This window comes from Calonectris borealis, chromosome 21 (assembly GCF_964195595.1).
Source record: "Calonectris borealis chromosome 21, bCalBor7.hap1.2, whole genome shotgun sequence".
Lineage (NCBI taxonomy): Eukaryota > Metazoa > Chordata > Aves > Procellariiformes > Procellariidae > Calonectris > Calonectris borealis.
Window position 1 is genome coordinate 4,495,358 of NC_134332.1, and position 24,965 is coordinate 4,520,322.

Genomic DNA, 24,965 nt, shown 5'->3' on the forward strand with positions numbered 1-24,965 from the left:
GAAAAAATAACTTTTCTTTTTTTAAAATCACCGATGGAGTCATTAGGACCCGCGTTTTCTTGCAACGAGACGGCCCCAGCCCCCGGGTTCGGCTGAGCTGGAGCAGGGGCTAGCGCCGTCGTCTCTCTCCCAACTCTTTCCCTTTGGAGAAGCAATGTTCCTGCCGCTCCCGTTATGAATCATGAGGTTAGCAGCTTTTGACAGATCATAAATCAGTGCTTCGAAGTCGCTAGGACAAATCCCAGGACATTTAATCTTTAATATTAGACGTGTTTAAGGCAGTGAATATTTCATGAAGGTGCTGTTGCATTTTAGCACATCATTAGCTGTCTCTTTCTTTTTTCCCCCCTCTTTTCTTTTTTTGCTGCCTCCTCCTTTCCAGGCGGCTCTTCCTCAAAAATCTCAGCAGCTGAACCCCCCGTCTCACTCCCTCCTGGCAATAAAGCTCTTTACTGTAATCCCTGCGAGGCATTTTAAGAACTTGCTTAGGATCCCGATGAGCACGCAGGTCCCTGCCAGTCTGCGTTACCGCCGTGATGGGGGTGCCCCCCCCCCCCGGCACCCTCCCCAGGTCCCCACCTCTGCCGTGTTTACAGCTCAGCCTGCCGAGCCGTCAGGCCCGATGGGGAGAGGCGGGGAGGGGGAGAAAAAACCCATCGGCAGGAGCCTGTAACAGAAACTCCACGTGCAAATCCAATTAATCTTTTGATTTTGCTGTTTCTTGCCCCGGGTTATGTATTTCTACCAAACGTGGAATCAATTTGGGCCAAGCACGGTCGGGTTTCTGGTGTGGGAGATGTCTTCTCCTGCTGTCAAAAGGGCGTAACAGGGTGAGCCGGCACCCAGAGAGCGAAGGGGAGCGGGGAGGGGAGCGGAGCCGAGAGCCCCTTAGCCACGGGACGGGGGCACGGCGTGGGCACTGCCTGCGGAGGATGGAGGTTGGGGGCTTCTGCATCCTCCTGCGGGAGTTTGGGCCGCAGGAGACTCTGCCATCCCGTCGCCCTGCGAGGTGTCGGGAGCAGAGGTGGGAAGGGGACGTGGCCGGGATGGGTCGGGAGCGTGCCCCCACCCGGGAGGTGCGTGGAGGTGGACGATGGGTCTCCTCAAGCGAGGTCACGATCCCTGCTGGGGAAGGAACCTCTGGCCCCCGAGCAGCCCCTCTGCCAGGGGTGCGGGCAGGGCTCAGCAGGACCGGAGCAGGGGCCGGATCCATGCGCGCACGTCTCTGTGGGGAACGTGGGGTGTTCTTGGAGGCCGTCGGGCAGAGGTTTGCTGAGCCTGGAGAGCTGCAGGGCTGCACAGGAACACGGGTTAAGGACAGACCTTTTGCCTCATGAAATCCCATCCCCAGCTACTGTGCTGGGGATGCTACGTGATGTAGCACCCTCCAGAAGAGCTGCCGGTTTCTTGCAGCTTTCCACATCTCCTCATCCTCTCCTCCGCATCTCCTGGGGGTTTCAGAGGAGTCCAAAGTGCCCCAGATCCACGGCAGGGACGAGGAACGGCCGTGAACAAGCAGAGATGGGCAGCAAAGGAGGAGGGCCCGACACCGCGGTCGCTGACATGGGGCAGAGAGGTCTCATCTTCCCCTCTTCTCTTTTAGGAGAGTGCAGCTGCCATGAAGGCTATGCCCCGGACCCCGTCCATCGCCACTTGTGTGTGCGCAGCGACTGGGGACACAGCGAAGGGTGAGTGGTGATATGATGGCGCATTTGCTCTGTCTGGGCTCCCACGTTGGCGAGGAGCCCAGTTCTCCTCCCCACCGGCCATCACCAGCACCAAAGACCCGGGAGCGGGCTGTGCCGCTTTCCCTGCCGAGGGACGTGCCACAGCTGCTCTTTCCCTCTCTGCCTCCCAGGCCGTGGCCCTACACGACGCTGGAGCGCGGGTACGACTTGGTCACAGGAGAGCAGGCGCCGGAGAAGATCCTCAGGTGAGTGAAAGGAGTGTTCAGCCTGGATGTTCCGGAGGGGAGGGGTGGTGAGGACATCCCAGCGGATCCTACCTCTTGGTCACTCCCAGCTCCGTCTTGTTGTGCTGGCTGGGGGACATGAGTCTGTCTTTCAGGACAGACCTGAAAGATTTGTCCATATTCTGCAGACAGGGAAGGGTTTCCCCCTCGTCCCCTTGGCCAGACACAGCTCAGGAAAAGCGAGGCCAGTGTGCACAGAAGGTCCCCCTGGACTAAAAGGAAGAGCTTGACCATCCCCACGTTCTCCCTGTCACATCTCTAGCTATTCCTCTCTCATTCGGCTTTCAGGACAAGACCAAATGACTAACTTACCCCGTGGTGCCACCGCTGCTCTGACTTCCAAGAGGTGACCTGCCATAGAGGGCCACCATTTGCTGGACACTCTGTTCCTATGTGACACATTTGTCCTTATTCCAGGTCTACCTATAGTTTGGGTCAAGGCCTGTGGCTGCCTGTCAGTAAGAGCTTTGTGGTGCCCCCCGTGGAGCTTTCCATCAATCCTCTCGCCAGCTGCAAGACAGATGTTCTGGTGACGGAAGATCCAGCAGATGTCAGGTAGGAAGCAGATTTCTCGTTTTCCTCATGCTTGAGTGACCACACTGCTCTTTAAATTGCTACTGAGGATGCAGTAATTTCTATGATGATAAGTTTGATTAATTTTCTTCCGGTAAGAAATCTGATGTGCTAGCTCTCCAGGCTCTTTGGGCCCTATGGGTCTAGGCCAGGCCTCTGTATGTAGCTCTGAAGTCTGCCAATCCAGTCAGGTAAATTGGTATGAACCTGTGGCAAGGCAATTTTAAAGTGGCTTAAATCTAATGTTAGATTGCATAGCTTAAATTGATGCATTTACAAGTATGGAGGTGCTATCATCTTTCAGAAGCTCATATGTATGTCACATCTACCCAGCTCTCGATGGTCTGCTACGATGCTCACGAAGGGCCAAGGTCAGACCCTGATGACAGGCCGTGTTGCTTGTGCAATTATTATACAATTAGAGGGTTTTTTTTTTCTTTCCTCGAGTTCACTAAATGCCCGGATATTTCTCTGGCTCCCCCATTTTGGCCAGTTTGTATTTTAACCAGATGTCATTGGACTTGTGACAGTCTAGTTCAGAAGTGGGACCTAAGAGAGCATTGCAGGAGAAGAATTGCCCTGGTGGAAGGAAAGGCTGAGGGTGGGCAAAGGGTCCCTTGGAAAAGGGAGCCAGGCAAAATGGTTGTCCTCTGTGCTCCAGCCGGAGAGGGAGCAGCAGCCTCTGCCTTGGAGGAGGGCGATGGTGGTGATGGTCCTCCTCTGCCTGGTTTACAAGGGTTTAACTGTAAACTACAGGGGTTTAACTGTTTAATTCCTGATGTATTTAGCGTGTTCCCCTCTCCCCATTAAATTAAGATTGAGCATTTGATCGTTGCGTGCAGGGAGACTCTGTGATCCCTCCCTCCCCCTCTCCCTCCCTTCCTTCTCGCTGCCTTCTCCTGTTGACTCAAGACATGATTTCCTCACCTGCAAATTCTTCTCTCTGTTGCAATCATCTTCCTGGGCATGAGGAGCATTTATATCTCCTGGCCCCTTCTGTCTTGTCTTTTCCCAGAGCGATGCGATGATGGATTTCCATTCTTCTGTCCCATCATCATGAGTCTTGGCAGGGCTATGCTTGGAGCAAGTGCCTACAAAACCTATGGCAGAGCCAGGACTGGCATCCAAGAGGTCCTCACTTCCAAGTGTGTTTTTGTTGCTAATTAGTGCTTGTTCCCTCTCCTGGAAAGAGAGACTGATGGTACATATCTATCACAATTTAGCTCTCTTAGGAGCGTTGTTTTTCTTGTCTGCAGAAGACTACTGCTTTTCATTTGAGAAGGTGAAGGGTTGCCTTGTTGTGTGTTAACATTTTCCAAGCCAAAATGCCAGGAGAACGTTATTTCTTTCTTGCCTCCTCACATCTTTGTTAAAAGTACCTTAGTGAGAGCAGGGGCTAGGAAGCTTGCTTTCTGCTCCGGTGCAATAATTGTGTCTGGGCACTGATCCTCGTGGAGGAGTCTCGGTTGGGAGGGATGAACGCCAGGCAGGAGGAGGGGAGTTTCTGGCACGGAGGCTGTAAATGGAACCCAAACTGAGAATTCCAGGTATAACTATTGGAGTGACCCAGGTAGAATAAGGGAGGCGAGTTCATGGCGCTCGTATCTTACATACAGGAGATGCTAAATTATTAAAACTTTAATAAATGTAATAATAAATATTTGATGTTGAATTATGGAAGGTTTCACAGATACAGTGAAAACCAAAAAGCGATCTATTATTTCTGCATTAGAACTTAAACACTTCTCAAATGGGGATCAGGCTGCAAGCTCGGGGTCCTGAGCACCCTAGGATGGGTGGAAACCAAGGTGATACCGTCTGAGCGGAGTGTGGTGGTGCGGAGGAGCTAACGTTGGGGCTGATCAGGTCCACTGCAGTTGGTGAGCAGGAACGTTGCTGTGTTTGGTGCTCACGGGCATCGTGAACCTCCTCTGAGGTTCTTGGGTGCTTTCACGCAATGAGAAAGGTACTTTTAGAGCTGTTTATCTTGCAACCTCTTTGCTTTGTCCCTGTGGACTGAGGCAAGTGTTGGTAGCTTCTCAAGGGAGCAGTAATGCAGCAGTTCTGGTGGTTCAGATGTCCAGATGGTGACCCATAATGTCAGACCTACCATCGCAGGTGAAGACCTGCTGTCCATTGCGTGGCTGTTCAAACCCAGCCATCCCTCTGCATGGGAGGGGACCTGTTCCCCGGGCTGTGGGACAGCGGTAACACTGCTGTCCCTCCATGCTGGCAGCTCCTGCAGGTGGTCCTGCAGCGCTTGAGCTCTAATACAGTCACGTCCCCGTGCCGAGGGGCAGATCCTGGGCTGTATTACACCAGCTGCAACACAGCCGCGTCTCAGCACGTGGAGTGCCCTGTTTGCTGTCCTGTAACGCTGTGATGGTAGCTCAGTCCTGTATTTCTTCTGTGTCTTTAATAACGAGCGTGCTGCATTCCTCCAGACCTTTCATTAGTCTGACACCTTTTGGCTCCGGGGTCACTTGTCTTGAAGAGTTTAATGGAGGGAAATTGCAGAAAGCCTGGTTTGGAGAAAACAAGCGATGAAGTCTTTACAATGCGGAGCGTTAAAGGTTCAAACATGGCCTTGTGTTTTTATGAAGATGCTTGAGACTGCAGAAGGGGCAGGTGGGGCTCTGCCTTTCAGCAGCTCTCCGGAGAAATGCTGACTCCCTGCTGCTTCTCCGGAGGGATGCTGTTCTCCGTGGTTTCACCGCTGAGCAGTGCAATGAGCTGTACGCAGTGCTTTGGTGGGTGGGAACGAAGGGCCCAAGCCTCCTCCCGCTGCTGCAGCCAAGTCATCAGAGAAACATCCTATAGACAGGATCCAAAGGTCTACGTGCAAACATCCCACTGGGGAGGCTCCCACGGGTGCTGGGGCATGAGTGGGGACAGGACTTTGCATGCAGAACTGGGAGGTTTTAGGGCTGCGCATCATAAATTAAGCATGAGGGTGCTTAGAGTTAATGAAACTTATATGTATAATTTATCAGTAACCATACTGAGCATCCCCTCCTGGACCCCAGAATCTGATCCTCCGCACGATGATCACGTCGGTCACACGTCTGGGGTTGTGGCAGCCACGCTAACGGTGACGTCTTTGTTCATATGAGGTTGGCCAGCAGCGCTGCGGGCTCTCCCCACGCTGGGAAGCCTCCGGCTTGGGCTGGAGGTCAGGTCCCGGGCTGGGCAGACGGTCCCAGCTATGCATCCCCTGCCAGGACAAGAAATACCTCCCAGTCCCACCTTGTCCCGCTTGTTTTCAAGACTCCTCTTTGTTTCGCTCTCCACATTGCTCCCATCCCTCTCTCTTATCTGTATTTCTCCCATAACCTGGTGGTAAACACAGTAGCCCATTTTTTTTTAAAAACAAATTACTATTAATCCTTCCGCTGGCCTTCCCTGGACACCTTGTCATTTCTTTTTGGCCTTTTAGGAGGTACCGCTTGTCCGGTGGGACCAGGAATCGCTATAATTGCAGCAGCATACGCTGCTCTGCCCCGTCAGCAGCTCACGGGGAGGACCCGCACTCACAGCCCCCGGGTCCCACCGAGCATCCCTGCGGGGGATAATAAAAGCATCCCTTGGGGCACAGGCAGCTGCGGGGGACTGACAGGGGAGATAACGTGGGGGCAGAGCACGGCACCGGCAAACGCCGGGTGGTCCTGGTTCACCGTGCCACCCGCTCTGCAGAAAAGTTGATAATTTCTGGTGAGCGGCTATAAATCAGAGGCGTGAGCCTCAGCTGCCGCCTGACATGACATATAGCTCTATCGTTATGGCAACCATAGAAACAAATAAAAGCCTTGCCTTCACTTGACAAGCCTTTGAGATGTCCTGATGGAGAGACAAGTGTTCAGCAGCAGAATGAATTCTCTTGAACTCGCTGTCGATTCATCTTCGTTTTGCTCCCAAGTGAGCCCTTTTGCTCTCTGAATTCTTTGCCGAAGTACAATCAACTGGATTTTTTTTCTTTTTTTTATTTGTTTGTCATTTTATTTTCAGTTCTCTCGGTGGCAGAGAACTCTGCTGCCCAGCTTTGCGCCCGCATGTGTCCCGTCTCATGTCGAGGACAGGAGCTGGGCTTTTGCTCCCTGCCTGTGGCTTTCCCTGGCTCAGCCCTGCCCGCCCTTGCGACACCACCGCTGCCCCAGGCTTACAGGGGTTTTGCAGCGATTTTTTGCGGGGGTTTTGCAGTGATTTGAGCTTTTGTGATTTTGCAAGTTGGTACCAAGAGCTGCTGTGTGAGGCTCCCTGGAAGCAGAGGAGGATGAAAAGCAAAGTGGATGAGAAAGGCGAAAGGAATCTGGGCCAGGAGAGGGGAAACAGCTTTGCCGTGGCCACGCTGTCGCAGCAGCAGCAGCAGAGCTCATTTGTGCCTTAGCCTTGTGCCTTATCTGCACAGCAGCACAGGAAAATGGGTGCTGCTGCAGGTGAGCACCACTGAGGCTCGGGAGGTGGGCTGGGCCGGTCCCCGTGGGCAGCGTGCCCGGGGGGTACGGGCACGAGCGGGCAGAGGGCACCTTCCCAGCTCTTCCTGCCATTCGGTGCAGGAGATGCCATGGGAACTTGGTCTTTTTTTCCCCCTTCTCTGTCTCCTGGAACAGAGCGGGCTGTGATTTCTGGATGCTCGATGCTGGAGGGACCCTCAGCCAGGAGGTCGGGGGAGAGGGGAAACCCTGTTTTTGGGCTGTTCCTCAGCGGGGACCCGGGGAGCTGCCTGCAGAGGCTCTTGCTCGGTTGATGCCAGTAAAGCGGCGGTGAGCGGCTATCAGGAGGTGCCTGTGATGAATGGACAGCTTCACATGATGGAGCAAATTGATCATTGCATCACCAGGCACAACTTACTCATTTCTGCAAAGAAGGCAATTCATTACCGTGCACATCACAGAGACACTGTCATTCCTGCAGATAATGTCCCCACTGCTCTGGCCTGGGCTTGTTATCACCCCAAAATGCCATCGTCTCACAAAAAGTGGTAGAGAAGCAGCTTGCAGTGCTTAACACGGGGATAAAGGCAGCCTTTGGCTTCATCCTCTGGAGGGAAAGGACAGATGCTTTACAGAGAGGCAGCCACCAGCCCCTGCCCTGCATCTGTCGACTTAGCATCATCCAGGCTGCTTACCGGGATTTTTCCTGCTCCCTGCCTCCCGCTTTGATTTATGAGAGCAGGTTAGAAGAGTCAGGTATGTCTCACTTGGCTACGGGGTGACTAAATGGAGACGTAACCTTGCGGCAGCCACCGAAGGGTATGAGCAGCAAAATGAGAGGAATTGCGGGAGTGGTGAGATGGGGAAACAGGGGCAGAGAGGTAAGGGGGGGGAAAAAAACCCAAAACTCGAGCTGAAATCACCCAGGGAGTATCTAGGGTAGGTCAGAATTGAAATGTGGGTCACCCAGCACCTCTGGGAGGGTGCAGGGACATCACTGCCCTCAGCATGTCTTCTCCTAATCCATCACCAGCCCTGGGTGATCTTTCATGCCCAGAAGCAGAGGGATATTTCAGCCCTCCCTCTTCAGGGGCCTTTAATAATTCCTGCGACGGTAATGCTGAGTTTCACTCTCTCTCTGTGCTCCGGTCCTTTGTGCAAACCCACTGTATTTTTGAGGTCTTGATGGTGGGCCGTAAAACTGCACAGAAACGATCAAACCCCTTAGGGGTAGTGGACGGAAATTTGGAGCTGGCTCGTAGGCAAATCCATCGCAGGGAGCACCAGCAAGAGCTATGAGTTTGGCAGCTGAGCGATTGCTGTTCCTCTCGTCCACGGAGCTGCAGAGCCCAGGAGGGAAAAACAACCCAACGAGCGAACAGATTTTGTTTATATATTTATTGAGACAATTAAAAAACTATGACACCCGCCAAATACGCAAATGCTGTCTCACACCCAGAATGATTCCCTTGAATGTATCTGGGATCTCCCATCACAGAGCAGGCTTTGGCGTTGGACTCTGCAGCCGCCCCTTATGCCAGATCTGTTTCTGTAGCTGTGTGTCCGTCCATCTAACCGCCCGGAGCAGGATCCGCGGTGGAGCAGGATCTGAGACAAGCAGCGAGTGCAGGGGGTTTGGAGGGGGAGGCAGGGGCCCTAAAACGCTGTGCTGATGTGCGTGCTTAGCAGGAGGAGAGGTGCAAGGCGGTGAAATCAGACCTTGGGTTTCTTCAGTGAAAGGAGTTCTCCCATCCCTGTTTGATGGTGGTGTTTGTTTTTATGTCCCTGCCTTTGCTTCTTGTTAAACATCGGCCAGAGCATGCTTTGTAGCTGCCTTTTCAAAGTGCAGCCCCATGGCCTCTCTGTTTATACAGCCTGTCTGTACTATTTTTCCTGAATTACACTTTTTTCCCCCCTTCTGAGTTTTATTACCTTTGCCTTTGCATGCATCTCCTGCCTGTGAAGGGGACTAGAAGGTTTGCAGGTGGGAGAGGGACCAGGCGGTTCATCCCTCCCCCAGTGCTGTTCTGGGGCAGCAGGGACCTGCACCAGGCTTGGCACAGGGAACCTCTGCTCTCCTCCTCCTCCTCCTCTTCCTCCTGTGCTGGGGAGGGAGCTGCGGTGCTTTTGGAAAGGGTCAGGTCGCTGGGGATGGACACTGTGGGGTCAGTTTGTAGTGCAGGTTCTTGAGCCCCAGCAAGTGCAGAGTATTTGGGGTCAGCTCTGCCATCTCCCATTTCAGAGCAAGCCGACCGTGTCACCTTCACCCGGTGCCAGCCGAGAGCGTGCGGCTGCCCGGCCGGCGGGCTGGGGCTTGAAGCTGCACTCGCAGGTCACTGGGGACAGGAGAGGGACAGCGGAGGAACGAGGATGGTGGCAGCAGCAGGAGGGACAGGATTTCCTGGGTGCCTGGGGAAGGATGCTCTGAGTCCCTGCCCTCTCGCCCAGGGCTGTCCTCAGCAATTTTGTCCTTACGGCCCTGAGATGCTTCAGGGCGAGGTGGGACGATGGCCCCGGTGCCGTCTGGATGTGCAGCTCTCCTTCAGCTTAGCTGTGCCAGTGGGAGGTACGGTCCCGGGTGGGGCAGCGACATTGGGAATGGGGTAATACCTTTTCTTCAGCTATTTCTTAATGCAACTTAGAAAGAGCTGGCACCGTCCACCAGCCCGTTCTGATGAGATTTCAGTTGCCTTAAAGTTGCCCGACCATGTCTGCTCCTCCTTTCTCGTTTTTATCTCCCTACCGTTGGATCTAACTACCATTGGATCACTTTATCCACAGGACAAAACTAATAAAATCCAGCCAAGCCAAAATGTTCCTGGGAGCGTGCCAGGGACCTGCGACAGGCTCCGCAGCCGGCGCAGGGAGGAGAAATCGTCTCGGCGGAGACGGGAAGGGAGGTGGACACGAACAGGGGAGCTTTGCCCTTCTGCTTTAAGGGCACTGCGAGAGGACACTGTGCCTTGCAGGCTTGGAAAGGACTCTTGGAGAAGATGGACCCCTAGGTTTATTTTTATGGGGGTTTTTTAATTGCTGAAGGGAAGGAGGGATGCACATGTTGCTGCAGAGGAACATCGGTCTTGCTGTGGAGGGATGAGGGAAGGCAGCTCTGTGGAAACCAGACAAAACTGAGGGGGAAAGCTCCCCTTCGGCTTTCGCCCCAGGGCAGGCAGCGACCGTGCAGGCACCGTGGCTGCCAAACCCGGCAGCGTGGGTAGCCAGGGCCGGGCACGGGGGCAGCTGCAGTCGCGGCCGGTGAACCAGGACGGCCGCGCTCTCCAAAGACAAATGAAGTTAATTAGTTTCGGCTCCTGCTTCTGAGCAGCCGGGGCTGGGGTGATGTTTCCATCGGCTCCAGTGGACTCGGTACAGTGCCCCGCCGCCACGGCTGCTGCCCCCGAGGGATTTACTCCACTCTGGGATGTCACCCCAGCTCTCGGCATGATTTATTAGGGCAAAATGCCCTCCCTTCCTCCCACTGGCCTTGGGGCAGCCAAGGGAGCCATCGGTGCAACACTTTCCAGACAGCTCAGAGTAACTTTGCTCCTGCCGTGCTGGTCCTTCTCATCCCATGCAGTTTCCAGATGCAGAGCATCTCTCCCTGACCCCCTCACCTCCAGGCAAAGAAGCAAAAGCAGCTCAAAATGAGGTTAGAGGCACCAAAAAGCTCAGCGCATGGTTTAGAGACAGCATCAGCGTTGCAGAGAGCAGGGGAAGATGCACCCTCTCTGGCATTGCCCATCAGCTCAGAACTGTGCGTCAGCTGCAAATCATCTGCCCTTTGCCTCCGCTCTGCCCAGTTTTTGCATCATTGCCCCTTTTTGTCTGTTTATTTGCTGCTTAGTCAGCTTCTCCTTTTCTGATTTAGATGTTTATAAGTACCTGTCAGGTCTTTCTCCAGTCTCCCCAAATCTGGCTGCTGGCTACAGAGTGAAAAGCAAAAGCTTTCTCGACTTTTTTCCTGCTGCTACATGTTTAAAGCCCGGAGGTCCGGTGGGCGGTGATGCTTTCCTGAGCACTATGCTGAAGTGTGTTAAGCAGAATGTTGTTTTGAGGGACTAAATCAAAGAGCAGTGCAAAGCTGGAGAGGTTTGGAAGGAGGGCTGGGGAGTGAGCAGAGAGAAAAAAAAAAAAAATCAAGAAAATTAGGTGAAGCCTTGCAAAAAAATAATCCCATCTTGGGAATTGCCCTGCTTTCACTGCCTGAAGAATTACTGTGCCATAATCAATTCAGCTCTAGACATTTCCTGCGGTGTTTTTGATATAATGAGGTGCTATTGGCTGCAACCAAGTGCCTTTTATCATAACGCAGATGGGTGCAGTTAGGGACCTGCTGCCGTGCCGTGCCAGGCCGTGCCGCAGGCTGCGCCGCGCTCGGGGCCGGGCTCTGGCGGGGCTGAGCAGCGCTGGCGCTGGCCGGAGTGGAATCAGGGAAGGCAGCACTGGGAGGGAGGGATGGGGATGAGGGTGTGGATGGACCACAGGGTCTGTACATAATTCATCTAGCGTGTGTTTGTCTTCCACTGGAGGAAACGAAAGCGGCTGGTCTTGAGCAGGCTTTGGAGGGGAGGCACACGGGGGGTGAAGAGCCTCCAGTTGCATCTAGGGCACGTTCAGGTCTGTTGGCAATGTGGCTGGATGGGTTTTGGGGAGAACGTATTAATGTCTCCTGGAAACAGGAGGTCTGGGCGTTGCACTCGGGGGTTTGTCCCAGGCAGCACATAGCTGGGTTGCTTGGCGCAGACCGATGTTGTTTCGCCTTATATGTAAGGCAAAACTGGCTCTGGCTGGGGTAGTGTCCCCCCGTGCTGCTCACCCTCCCGGCTGGTGGCTCTGCCGTGGGCTGTCCCCCTGTCACTGCCTCGCCATGTCCACCCCAGCCCTGCCCCTGCCCTGCTGCGGGGCTCTCGCCCAGCTCAGGAGCCACGCTGAACCCAGCAGCACACAATTAAACACAGCTAATACTTTCCTGCTACTACGGAGGGCTTAAAATGACATAAATGAAGCAGCTGAGAATTAAGGCAGGATACTGTGTAAATATGCACTGAGCTTTTGCAGTGAGAAGTCTCTTTGTTCAGTTCAGTCCACATTTCCCTTTTTTTTTTTTTTTTGATCAGTGTGTATCAAACACAGATGGGCCAGAGCTGGAGATGTTGGCTCTGAAATGTGGTTCCTCTGGAGTTGGACGCAGCTTGGGGTTAATGATAAAGTTGTGGGTGGTTCAATAAAGGGCTCCTTGACCCATAGAGTCCAAGGGATGAATACGTTGCTTATAACCATCCATACCAGAGATGATCTATATGTATAACAGGTCCCTGACATGTGTCAGGGTTCTTCTGCTGAAGTAAATGCTGTGGAGCAGCTATTCTGCACTACCTCCCCAGGGAGATGCCCTGAAAACCCTGCGGGAAGGGACGGATATAACCCGCCTCAAGGCACTTGATCTCAGCCCCCCTTTTATTCCATATGTACCCATGCTGACAGCCCGTAATCTGCCGTTAACCCTTTATTAACTCGAAGCCTGCCCTTATTTTGAAGCGTGACCTTTAAGCTCAATAGTACCACGGCTGTTTTCCCAGGCGGCAGTGTCTGCAGAGGCTGGGTGACATCTGGGCAGGCTGGGCAGCGCTGCCTCTTGCCTGCAAGCGTTGATAGCGGCTGCCGACCCGGCTCGCAGCCCGGCCGTGCCCAAGGTCCCTGCGTAAGGGCTTGGTAGGTGTTGAGTGGTGGTACTCGGTTTCCTCCTCTTGTTCCATGGTGATGCCTTTGGGGAAGCTGTGGGTTTCTGCTCGCCTCCTGACCACAGCCAGTCTTTGTGGTGGCATTTTACCTCTAAGTTGGTAGTTGGCTTCTGTTTGGGTCCAAAGGATTTTGTTTTACTGACAGCTAAAATGAGCCCTCTTAGACCTGCTCCAGGTGGTTGGGATGGGCACCGCTGTAAGGCAAGACTATTTGTTATGGATGGACTATTCCAGGATATCTGTCTCCTTAGTTCTTGCCCTTTCTGAATAGGTTCCCTGTTCCTGCAGGGAGCTGTTGATGGCTCCAGTTATCATCCTGCATCTCCCCATGGGAAAGGAGACCTGGGGGAGGCAGGGTACTTGGCTTATTCAAGCCAAGAAGCCAGCACTAGGTGTGTTATGAGACCTGACTTCTTCTCTCCCTTATAGGAGTTTCTTGAGGATTTAAGGTAGGAGCAGATCATCCCTACCTGATGTGACCGTAGGCAAATGCGAGCCCACCCTTCCCATCCTCCTGCCTGGGTGGTGGGTGCTGGGTCCAGGTGAAGGAGCCTTCCTGGGTTTGTGTTAGTTTGGGTTGGCGCCGGACCGGTGGGATGACGTAGTTTTTTGGGGGGTGAAAGCCATAATTTGTGCCCGAACATAGCTGATAGATGATCCTGATAGAGGAGGAGGAGAGTCAAGAATGGCGCCCTTGACCTGAAGGGCTTTTCATGGCATCTCGTTTGGAGTTCAGGGAGAGTTGCAGACCCCCGCTTTGCTGGTAAAACCAGGATATGCTGCATCATAGGCAATTAATTATAAACAGAAACCTCCTCTTTTATAAAAAGAAAAAAAAGGAGCTTTTAGTCTGAAAAACTTCATTGCAGTAAAAATAGTGCCTGGCTTGCTTATAAAGCACAAGTGGGCAGCAGATGGGCTTGGAAGCAGCAGGGGTGACCGGGTCGGGGGACACTGCCAGTATTTGGGGAGCAGCCGTGCTCATCTGCTGCCTGGCTCCACAGTGGAAAAGAAACCACAATAATTCCTGCTGTCCCCTTGCCCGCCTCGAGAGGGGCCAAGGAGCGGGTGGGATCGAGTGCAAATCTGGCGAGCGCAGCAGGGAGAAGCCCCGGTTGCTGTGTGCCTTTTGGATTTATCAGCTGGGGCTTTGCAGGGATTTAAGGGAGCATGAAAAGATTTCCTGCTAAACATCTGGCTCCCCGGCATTTCGGCAGCCTGCTCGGAGAGCACCGCGTGTGCTCAGGTTGTAGGCAGAGGTGGGGAGGTGGCAACAGCTTTGCTGTCCCTTTGCTGCCGGGATGGTGGTCCTGACCACCCACCGCTTCCAGAGCAGATGGGTGGCTGTTCCTGTGGAGGCTGTTGTCTTCCGTCTGTCCCGGTCCCTTGGTGTCATTCCAGCTGTGCAGCTGTGGGTGACAGGGTATGCAGAGAGTTGAAAGCATCCCCATAGATGCTCCAGCTGCCGCCCCCCACCTTTCCCTGCGGCACCCAGTTAGGCAGATGGAGGGTGTTCCCAGAATAGCCCAAAATAGTCTCATTTTTGGGGAGCGTGTGGGTTTGGTTGTGCAAAGCCCCGGCAGCAGGTAGCTGGAGTGAAGTCCCTGAGCTCTGACCTCTCCTTGGCTGCTGTGACAGTCTGACATACGTTAGCACGTCGCCTGCTATAACGGGTTTTCTGAGCTTTGCAAAATTCACCTGGTCTCTCTTGGCTTTCCCACTGGGAGCGGGGCTGGGGGAGGTTCGTGCTGGGAAGGCTGGAGCAGTTTAGAGGGAGCTGAGCTGGTTTGCAGGGCCAGCACGGTGTGCGGCACTGATTCTGCTGGTCTCCGGGTCAGGCACCCACGCAAACGCTTCCTCAAGAAATAAAACCCAGCGCCAAATGCCGGGGTGACCTATTTAGGAAATCCACGTCTCTGCTCTGACTTGGTGCCACAGCATCCCGGCAGCGTCAGTCCCACGTCCTCTGCCGCAGCTCCAGGAGCTGCTGCGGTCCCTCCTGCCGCCGCGTGCCAGCACGACCACGCAGCGTGCCAGCGTCCGCCCCACGCGACTTGCAGAGAGGGATTTTCACCTGCAGTGGTAGAAATGCTCCTGCTCGGGGAAGGGCTGCTTTCTCTTGCAGGAGATGATGCGGCTGCAGAAGGCAGAGGAGGACATGCTTGTGCGGGGGGGCTGTGCTGCTTGGACAGCCTCCACGGCTCAAGTGGAGCAGTTTCTGTGTGTTCATCCTTGCTTTTTGGGGCTGAAGCAGGGATACGTCTGGCATCTTTTAATTGCATGTATGTGCATGCAACCTCTCACTCAGGGCTCCCTGCCTGCCCAGGGGAGATGGCACTAACGGGACAGCTGGGACATCGGTCATAGACCTCTTGGGTGGCTGCTGCCTCTCTCTGTCTTGGTTCCCCTGTTAAAAAATCAGGACTTTTTTTAGTAGGATTACCTCTGGCTTGGCCAAGACGCTGTTGGTAGGGAGATGGCTTTGGCATTGGGGATGCACTGGACATGGCCCCGCAAGACTTGCTCTTGCTCTGTGAGCTGGGAATGGGAGCCTGGGTGGGAAGAGTCATCAAATCCGATGACTTTGACACTGGCAGGCTTTGCTGCCAAACTCCTCCATCCTCCGATGAGAGCACTAGTGCAAATATCAAATAGGATCAATCCCCAAACGGCTTGAAAAATGAAAGCTCCCTGTCTCATCTTCCAGCACAACTCACAGGCTGCTTTTGTACGGTCTCTTAGCTGCCTCGCAGATCCATGTGAATCCTTACCCACAGTCGCTTTGCTAATAATTTCCCCACATCGCTCTATCAAGTTATTTGTTGAAGTCCAGACAGACCAGGTATTTCCCCTTCCTCAAAAAAACCAAAACAAATTCTCTTATCGCAGAAAGATAAGGGGTGAATCTGACACACTTCAGAGTCAACAGATAGACACAGAGCGAGGGGACGGGGACCAGCGTGTCTGGCAGGAGCTGACACCCCCCCGCTGCCTGTCCCGCCCACGCATGGCTGTTGTGCATCGACGCCTGTTGATGGGGTTGATCCCCGTGGGGATGTGCCAGCTCCCCCACCGGGTCCTTGGGCTGTGGAAGCCGCCGTTGGCACACCCAGCAGCGTCCCGAGCTTCAACCAGCTTCGAGCCCTCCTTGGCTCAGCCCATCCCAAAGGTCTCTGGTCCCCTCCGTGTCCCCTCCCAGTGCAGAGCCCCCCATGCCCTCCCCGGAGCCCCTCGAGAAGGAGGGGTTCCTGCCTTCTCCCGGTGACAGGATCAATACCAAAGGCCTCCATTAATATTCTAGGAATGGCAGAGAAGATTGACTGCCTCATTAGCAGGCATCGTGTGAAACTCTGACAATAATTAACAACTCAACGGTCTTATTTGCTGGCCTATCACAGAAGTATTCAATCAAAAACGTAATTTGCTCGACGCTCCCATTTACCATAAAGAGAATATTCCTTCAAAGTTTTAAATAGACTAATTAAGAGGGAAGAAATACAGGGAAAAAATTATTAACAGTATAGTTTTAATGGGAAATTACTGGAGCGTATTAATAATGCAATAACCATTTTTAACAGCTGTCTGTCAGTTTGTGGGCCGGGGTAATTAAATTAGTCAGTAAAGGGTTAGTCAAATTAGGTGTCGGAGAGCAGCGCTGGGGCTAACGAAGGCACGTCAGGCTTAATGTTCTGGCACATGAAGGAGGATGAGATGCTGAAGGAGGATGAGATGCTGACGTTCATGGCAGGATGCCTCCGAGGTCCCCAGGGACCACGCGGGGGGAGCCCCCGGTCACCCTAGGCACCAGCATCTCGCGTCTCCTCTCCTCGGTTTAGATGAACCCGTCGTGCCGGGTGATGCGAGGAGCGGGGCAGAGCTATGTGTCGGCAAAGGCTGGGTCGTCTCCGGGAAAATAATAAGAAAAGAATCTTATCTGAGCATGAGCGTGGCCCAGGGTGGCCTCCGTGACGTCTGCTTCAGCCTGATGCTGCTCGGGTTTTTAATCTCTTTCCAAGAGCCAGAAGGCAGCTGTGCAGGGGCTTTTTGGCAGTTTCTGTCAAGGCTTTTATATTCTGCGGGTTTCAGGCTCACGTTCCCCCTTCCTCCACCCCTTCGCCCCTTTTGAAATGAATCGCAGTTAATTTTGGATGTTGTCGAGCCTGAAAACACATCTTTCTTGCCGCCAGCCTATTAAAAAATATATTTACAGCTCCATAAAGCAAAGCCAGCTGTCAAGGTAACGTCCTGCTGGCTCCCCTGTGTTCAGGGCGGAGAGTAAGGATTTGGAGAGGTACTTGCTGGTGTGATAGCAGTGAAGATTTTAAGCCCGGCGGCGAAGTTTCTGGCTGAGAAAATAATTGTCTCCAGCCCGGAGAGGTGTTCGTGGGAAGCGCTGTGCTTGTAGGACCTGGGGTTCTTGGGTTCCTGGCCAAGGGATGCTGCTGCGATTCCCTTTCCTTCTCTGCTCCGTAAATCAGGATGGGGATGCTGGCCTCTGGCTTTGAACGGGAAAGGATTCTCCTTCCAATGTGTTTTTTTGAGATTTAAGACGTTTTCTCCATTTTATATTGATGAAGTAGGACCTTTTCTGTAGTATGTTCATGTGGAAAAATAAACCGACACAAAGCAGTAACAAAAGCCCAGAGAAAAACCCTCACCCATCAAGAGGTACCAAGCAACGTGGTGGTTGGGGTGTTTGCAGGGCGTAGATGTCTCTGAAACCATGGCCTAAATCATGCAGAGCAAGGACATAAATTTCCATATATCGGCTAAATGTCTGGGCTTTTCTGGGCAATTTTCTTGCTCTGATTTTACAGAGAAATGCTCGTGAGATTTGAAAGTGATAGAGGTGATGGCAAAGCCTATGCGTTCCCGAGAGAAGTTTCAATTTTCATGAATCAATGGGGGTTTTTTTTTGCGTAATTCTTTCTCCCGTCACCCCCATTTAAAATTTAAGTTAACTCCAGAGACAACCCTACTTACCTGAAGTGCTTGGGACTTTCTGCTCCTCTTTTTATATCATTAAGATAGATGTAAAGCTTTAACTGAGTGATTTGGGGGGGAAAATGTGCCCCACATGGCACATGGGGGTCAACTAAATACTCGGTGGAAGCAGCTGTGGTTCAGCTGTTGGCTCTTCAGATGGCTTCAAGAGGAGAATTCTGGGAGAAGGGAAATGGTAAAACCCATCAAACCCACCAAAACACCTCAATATCCCAACAACTGCAAAAAAAAAGTTCCCTCCCATATTGCAGCGGGGTGAGCCGTATAGATTATTTTAATGGCCGTATTACTTCCAACTGTGCCTCCACCATCTGTTCTTCCCCAATTACGGATGCAAAAACCCAGCATGTTTCTCCATTCCAGCAGTAGAGAATGAAATATAAATGCTGTAAAAGGGTGTATATTCTTTCAACAATGTAGTTGGCACCTGCAATATTTTGCTCACGCTTCCGACTTGCATCGGTTGGGATGCTCCGCCTGGTCCCTCCGCACCGCTCCCGGCCGATGCCCGGATCCATGGTGGCAGAGGGAATCGTTGATAAAAGGAGGAGGCTTGATGTGCTACATGATTTGTCCAAGCCGTGCGGGGCAGCTGAATTATTAATGCTGACCAAGCGTCTAAGTGCTACAAAACTCGACAAGAACCTCTTACCTCCGGCACAGCGATAAACAGGATTGAGGCACGGTGGGAGGGAGGGAATTAAGACAGGACATCAAAGACTGGATTCCATCAAGTAAATCATGCCATTGCTTCAGTAAAAGAGCCCCTAAATGTTTTATTAGGGATTTTCAACAACTACCAAAATTAAGATGGAAAGGATGAATTATTAAAAAATAGATTAACTAAACTAGCCTCTGAATTAAACATGAAAGGTACCTATCGGGAGCGGCGTGGCCACCGTGTGTGGCAGCCATCCGCGTCCTTCAGCCGGGCACGGTGGAGGTGGCCTGGAGATGCCGGGGGGGATGGAGAGCCGCAAGCTGCTCCACCGGGTTGGGGTTGCATTGCCAGGGCAGGGAGGCTGGCTGCAGGGTCGGGAGAGCAGAGTGCCAGGTGCTGCGTGGGCATCACAGGAGGGGTTTCTGCCTCGCAGATGTGCAGGCTAGGTACGCAAGATGGAGCAAAGGAAGTAATGTTGGCCCTCTCTTAAATAAGGCAGGAAAGGTAGGTACAGAAAGGTGACTTGCCTGAAGTAGTTGAGCCAGGAGCTGGACTTTCTTTTAATATGTGCTAGTCTGGTGTTACCAACTCAAAACCATCCGTGGCAGGAGAGGGACTGAGCCTGCGTGCAGCTCAGCGGTTGCGGTTGGTGTTGGGGACCTCGTGGACCTGCTCCACCGGATTTGCTGCTCGTGGCAGGGTGAGGAGGGTTTGCAGGGGCCGGAGAGACCCCAGGGTGGGTGGGTGGGTGAGGAGTGCTCCTGTGGTCCCTCCTGCCAGCGCACCTGGGAGGATGGGGATGCAATTTGGGTGGTGCCAACAGCTGGGCACAGCTGGCGCTCCCCGGCCGGAGCAGGGGGTCTGTCCACGCCTTTGCTTCGTTCAGGCACGCTGTTCTGCCCCCAGCTTGCTGCGTGCCCATGAGCAGGCAGCTTCGGTGTCTTGGGCTACATTTCTCCCATCTGTCAAATAGAGACAATATATTAATCACTTCCTAAAGTGGCCATGTGATCTTAATTTGCTGTTTAAGTGCGCTTGCAGTGTGATCTGTCGCGACGTTATACATTGCAGGGCTACAGCAGCCCGTGAAGGTAAAGCACAGGCAAGGGAGGTGAAGAGATGCTGTTGTCTCTGGTTTGTTTTGTTCCAGCTCCCGGGAGGGTGGGAGCATCATCTCCAGGTGCTAAGCACAAAATATGGTGAAATTTCTATTTGTTTGTTCTCCCTTTCTTTCTTCTTCCCCAACATGTTCAAAGCTCTTACGTGCAAGTCTACAGTCAAACTCCTGTGAATGCCAGCGGTAGTACAGCTGCTGGGAACGATTCACGGTGTCTACAGTAGCACTGCTTTAAGGTGCGCTCTGATGGAACAAGTGGAGGCTTCATTCATAATAAGAATAAAACACTATTTTGCAGTTATAGGCTGCTTTTCATCTTCACAACTCAAAGGAGCATTAATTAACTGCGTGGCACGGTGGGAGGTAGGTAGCTGTTGTCGTCCCCGTTTTACAGATGAGGAGTCTGGAGCGTTGACACATCCTGCGCGTTGCCTGCGGTGGTGCGGTAATTCACCACCCGAGTCTGCGGCTGATCCCGAAATGCCAGCTCTTGCTCGGGGCTTTATTCCTGGGAATGCTCTCTGCTCATCTGCGGTGGCAGAGCAGGAGTTTTGAGGTCATCTTCATTTCTTTAAACCGAGTTTGGTTTTGGGTAGATAGAGGTGAATATTGGTGAAGTCGAATTTGAGTCTTCTCATGTGAATTAGGCCAAATGCTGAAAGCAAGTTCACATTGCCCTCGGGCAGCGCTCGGGCAGCGTTTCAGCTTTGCAGTGCTCCTTCCATCGAGAGAAAAACTTGGAGAAACAAATTAAGCTCAGTCTTTGCTGTCATCCCTGCCTTTTGCAAATACGTATGGAGAAGCCTGTTTGGGTGAAATGGTAAACAACAACTGACTGTTTTCTTGCTCATAAATCCCCAGGTTTGCCTCTCCAGCGAGCTCTGCCTCCAAAAACCTCCTACTTGACTCTTTTTCCAAGGGTCACATTTGCGGAGGCTTGCTTCTGCTGTTGCTTGTTGGCTGAAAAATCAATGTTTTGACCCTTGTGTATGTAATCAAAGAGGAGTCTTCATCTGTATTTTGGGAGAGCGTTTGTCTGAGAGGCCTTGGGTAACCCTCATCTCTCCTTGCACGTGGCGTCGGGTCAGCATCGCTCTCGGTGCAGCTGCAGTGTGAAAGGGTCAGGCTGAGAGCTCACCCCGGGAAGAGGAGCGGGGTGCACGCTGCTGCGGGTGTCGGGGTGGGATCAGCCCTCCCTCGCCTCCTCCGAGAGCCCATGCGATGCTCACAGCTCCCCCTCCTACCCGCAGGCACTGGCTGCCACGGGCTCTGATGGATGCTCCTGACGTCCATCAGCAGATCTTCACCCGTCGCTCCCTGCCCTGGCAGAGGGGGTTCGTGGGGTCCGTGGGCTCCACACGTCCCTGCACGTCTGTCTCTGGTGCCTTTCAGAGGAAGCGTATTGTCTTCTGGGCGTCCTCCTCGGCCCCGCGGGGCAGACCTTGAATTAGCATGGAAGCCTTTCCATTTAGTCTCCTTAATTAAGAGAGACACTAAAATAAAGGTGGCGAGTGGGATGGGATGGGCAGGAGAAGGAGCGTGGTCCTGCAGTGTGCAAGTGCTTTTGGCTTCCCCCGCCCCCTTTCTCCTGTCATCAATCTCCTGTTGCTAAATGTGCAGCCGGAGAGCGGGTTCCCAGGCAAACTTCCCCCTGATAGGTTTTGACAGACCTAATCAGGCAGGACTAGTGACGACCATGTCCCACGCTCCCGCGAATTGCGGTTCAAACTGAATATCCTTCACCGTGACGCTGGTGACTGAAACGAACCTGATGGCTGAGATCTGCCTGGCCCAAGGGGAGGGATGCTCCCACCCCATGCGCACCTGCCTGCAGCTCCCATCGTTGCCCGCAGGCTCGGGCCCCCGATGCATCCCATGCAACCTCTGCCATCGTGCGGCTCTTCTAAACGCCTTTGGTGTGGAACACTTAGTGCCAATAATTGAGCTCAGGGAGGTGTAGTCTCTTCTGCCTTTAATAAATGCATATTTTCTTTATGTTCTGCGTAATAATGCAAGAGCGCAAAGGTTTATAGATAAAGGGAGGATGTCTTCTGGGATGCTTGGCATCAGAGCGGGGCTGGAGGAGCTCTGAGTTAATCGAAATCAGTGTGTTTGTGTGTAAGCAGGGTGCTGCCATTGGTTTAACACCATCGTCTGTTCTTTAGAGGTGCTTCAGGTTGTGGGTTATTGGCGAGAGGGGTTAAGCTCGTGAATAAAAAAAAACCACAACAACAAAATAAGGAGGTAGATCTTCCAAAGTGTTGTCTCCTTTGGAAGCCTGAGTCTGGGACCAGTGAGCAACCCTGGGAGTCTGCTCAGCCCTCTGCGTTTTTACCCATACACACCGTTAATAGCCCTGCTCGGCAGATCTAAACTAGGGTAGCTACGATGTCAAGAGACTAAAAGATGGGGCAACATGGCAAGGACAATGAATCCTGTTACGGGCACTGGGATTTTGGTGTTTTACAGGTTTGTGTCTCACGGTGGTTCTGTGGTGTCTAAGATAGTGCAAAGTGCAAGGAGTTTTTTCCATAATCGAAGCTTTCTGTCTCTCTCTGACATGGTTTAACCCCAGCCAGCAACTAAGCCCCACACAGCTGCTCGCTCACTCCCCTCCGGTGGGATGGGGGAGAGAATCGGAAGGGTAAAAGTGAGAAAACTCGTGGGTTGAGGTAAAGACAGTTTAATAGGGAAAGCAAAAGCTGCGCACGCAAGCAAAGCAAAGGAGTTCATTCACTCCTTCCCATCGGCAGGCAGGGGTTCAGCCATCTCCAGGAAAGCAGGGCTCCATCACGCGTAACGGTGACTTGGGAAGACAAACGTCGTAACTCCGAACGTCCCCCCTTCCTTCTTCTTCCCCCAGCTTTATATGCTGAGCATGACGCCATATGGTATGGGATATCCCTTTGGCCAGATGGGTCAGCTCTCCTGGCTGTGCTCCCTCCCAGCTTCTTGTGCACTTGGCAGAGCGTGGGAAGCTGAAAAGTCCTTGACTACTGTAAACACTACTTAGCAACAACTGCACCATCAGTGTCTTATCACATTATTCTCATACTAAATCCAAAACACAGCACTATACCGACTACTAGGAAGAAAATTAACTCTATCCCAGCCGAAACCAGGACACTCTCCCAAATGGTGTTTCAGCTGTCTAATGCTACGGGCGAGCTCAAGACCTTCCCTTTCCTCAGGAAGGCCAATAACAGGCTCCTCCTTCTCTCCTTGGCATCTATTGTGAGTAGTCCCAAGGGCCGAAGGCTGGGACTGATTTGACTGCACTTAGGAGTAGCTTAGCGCATCCCTAGATCTGTATCTAAGCTAGTCCCCAAGGCTGCCTTTTCTAATCAGCGGAGATCTGGTCTGTGGAGCGCAGGGCACTGGTCAACTCTTGCTGCAGTCCTTGACCACCTTAGGGCAGGGGCATCATCCCCAAAATGAGCTGATCTCCCCCAGTGAGTTTGGAGGAGCCCAAAGTGACCAGTCCTATGCGTCTTGGGTCACCTTGGGATGGGTGAGCTGAATCCCATCCTCGGTGTCTCCGAGACCTCAGGAAGGGTTGGTCTGGCCACTTCTGGACCAGCAGCAGTCAGGTCTCAGCCCTGCGCAGGCTGTGCGCCCGCTCAGGGGAGATGCCATTGGCACCAGCAGATGCTCAGTTGCAGGAATGCAATCCCCTGTATTCGTGTCTCAGGATTTGGGTCCGGGGTCTTCTGTTTTAAGCACATCAGCCCCAGCCCCACAGCATAGTCCCAAGCCTCGGCAGAGCTCCTGCCTCCCAGCACTGAGCTCTTATGCGAGACAGGGACGTGCGCCCTGCTTCAGCCTTTCTGCCTTTAACCCTCTCTCTTCTTCAGGTAAATGATGATGTTCCCTGTTCCACGTTCAACTCCCCACTCAATTTCTCTTGTTTATTGACCCAAGCAGAAAGTCAATGTTTTCTTCATCTGCCATTTGCTTCGATGGCAGCCAATTTGGTTCAGCAGGAACAAAAATGGATGCAATAGAGTTCAGTGCCAGAATTTTCTCCTTTTTTTCTTTTTTTTTTTTAAAAAAAAAATGCTGATTATCTTTTTTTTTCTGAACACAACTGGCCCTGGACACAGCTTGGCAGCCTTCGCTATACGATATGACTGCAGGCAAGGCTAAAAATGTACAGCAATTACCCCGTGAATCGGGGAGCCGGGAGGAAGCCTGCGGGTCAGCTCATTACAGGCAGGCGTTGCTGCGGCCAGGGCTGCCCGCTCCCTCCCGGTGGGTGCCGTTTGTTTGTGAAACGTTGGCCTCTGGGGTTTTCATGTGCATTTGAAGCTCTGCATCTTCCTCAAAAGTCTGAAGGCGATGTTTTGCAGCCGTCACCTGGATCAGAGATTTTCAGGCACCGCGCTGTGGGCTCCCAGGGGCTGCAACTGGGGTGTGAAAGGGGATGGGGAGAGGCGGGCTCGCCTCTCCGCCGGGGTATTCGTAAGACTGCAAATCAGGAAAGGTTCATTGAAGTACATTAAAGAGAGCGGTCCCCCACACAGGTCTAAATACAGCTTCTGCCCCAAAGAGTTTGCAAGTTGGGGACAGCGTGTGGCTGCTTTGAGGTCTGTACAGACAGCGCTCGCTGGCATGGTGGTGAGAGGGGTATGGGACACGTGGCATGGGACATGTGGCATCTTTGCAGGGGAGATACAACACAAACCCTCCTGGCAGCGTGGTGCAGTTTTAAGGTATAGCCAAAGTGATCTAGTAGGTTGTGGCCACCACACAGGGTGGTCCTGCTACTCCCTCAGCCACCGATGCCCATCGCTTCCCCCATGCCAGTGGTGGCATCTCTCTGATCCTGGACTGAGCTTGTTCAGGGATTTAAACCGGCAGAAAACCCCTCTCTTTCTCTGTGGTAGGAAATTATTTTCTCTCAAGTGCCCATATGTGCAGGCAGGTGTGAGATGGGCAGCAGCAGATTGGGGTGCTCCTCACCTCTGGAGACCAGACCCATGGAGCTGGTGTCCTCGGAAGGGCTCGGTGACCGGTGGCTTACCAAGGAGGGTGCTGCCCTTGTGACAAACCCGGCTGTACTCCGAGGAGCTACTAATGGATGCTGGGCACCGTGGAAAACACAGTCTGCATTGGGTGCCTAGATAAGAGCCAAGTCCTTCTGAAAGACCTGCCCATATGGATGGAAAATCCCTATGCAAATCTCTCCCCAGATATAAAATTAATTGGATTCCAACTTTAAAGACTACTTCTGGAAACGAGCTGTAAATAATCTAGTTGTGCCTCAGTTCCTCTGTCTGCGGACATTCACCTGGCTTTTTCAAAGCCAGTGAGCGTTGCTGATAGAAGGTGCTATATATAGCAGCAAAGCTATGCATATATGTATATGTATGCATAAATGCATCCCTAGTAACTGACCCAGGTGTGTGGTATTTTCTAAAATACAGCTCATGGGTTTGGTTCTCCAAAAGCTCTAGTATTGCTTCTC

At 52.7% G+C, this 24,965-nt stretch overlaps 1 protein-coding gene across 1 annotated transcript in view; it reads left to right on the forward strand.

The window, feature by feature from the left end:
• ASTN2 (astrotactin 2) overlaps window positions 1-24,965 on the forward strand; it is a 361,627-nt gene that overhangs the window by 157,623 nt on the left and 179,039 nt on the right. The window contains exons 8-10 of the mRNA XM_075170429.1: window positions 1,604-1,688; window positions 1,859-1,933; window positions 2,390-2,527. Of these exons, the coding sequence (XP_075026530.1) occupies window positions 1,604-1,688; window positions 1,859-1,933; window positions 2,390-2,527 (298 nt within the window). The remainder of the gene's footprint in view (window positions 1-1,603; window positions 1,689-1,858; window positions 1,934-2,389; window positions 2,528-24,965) is intronic.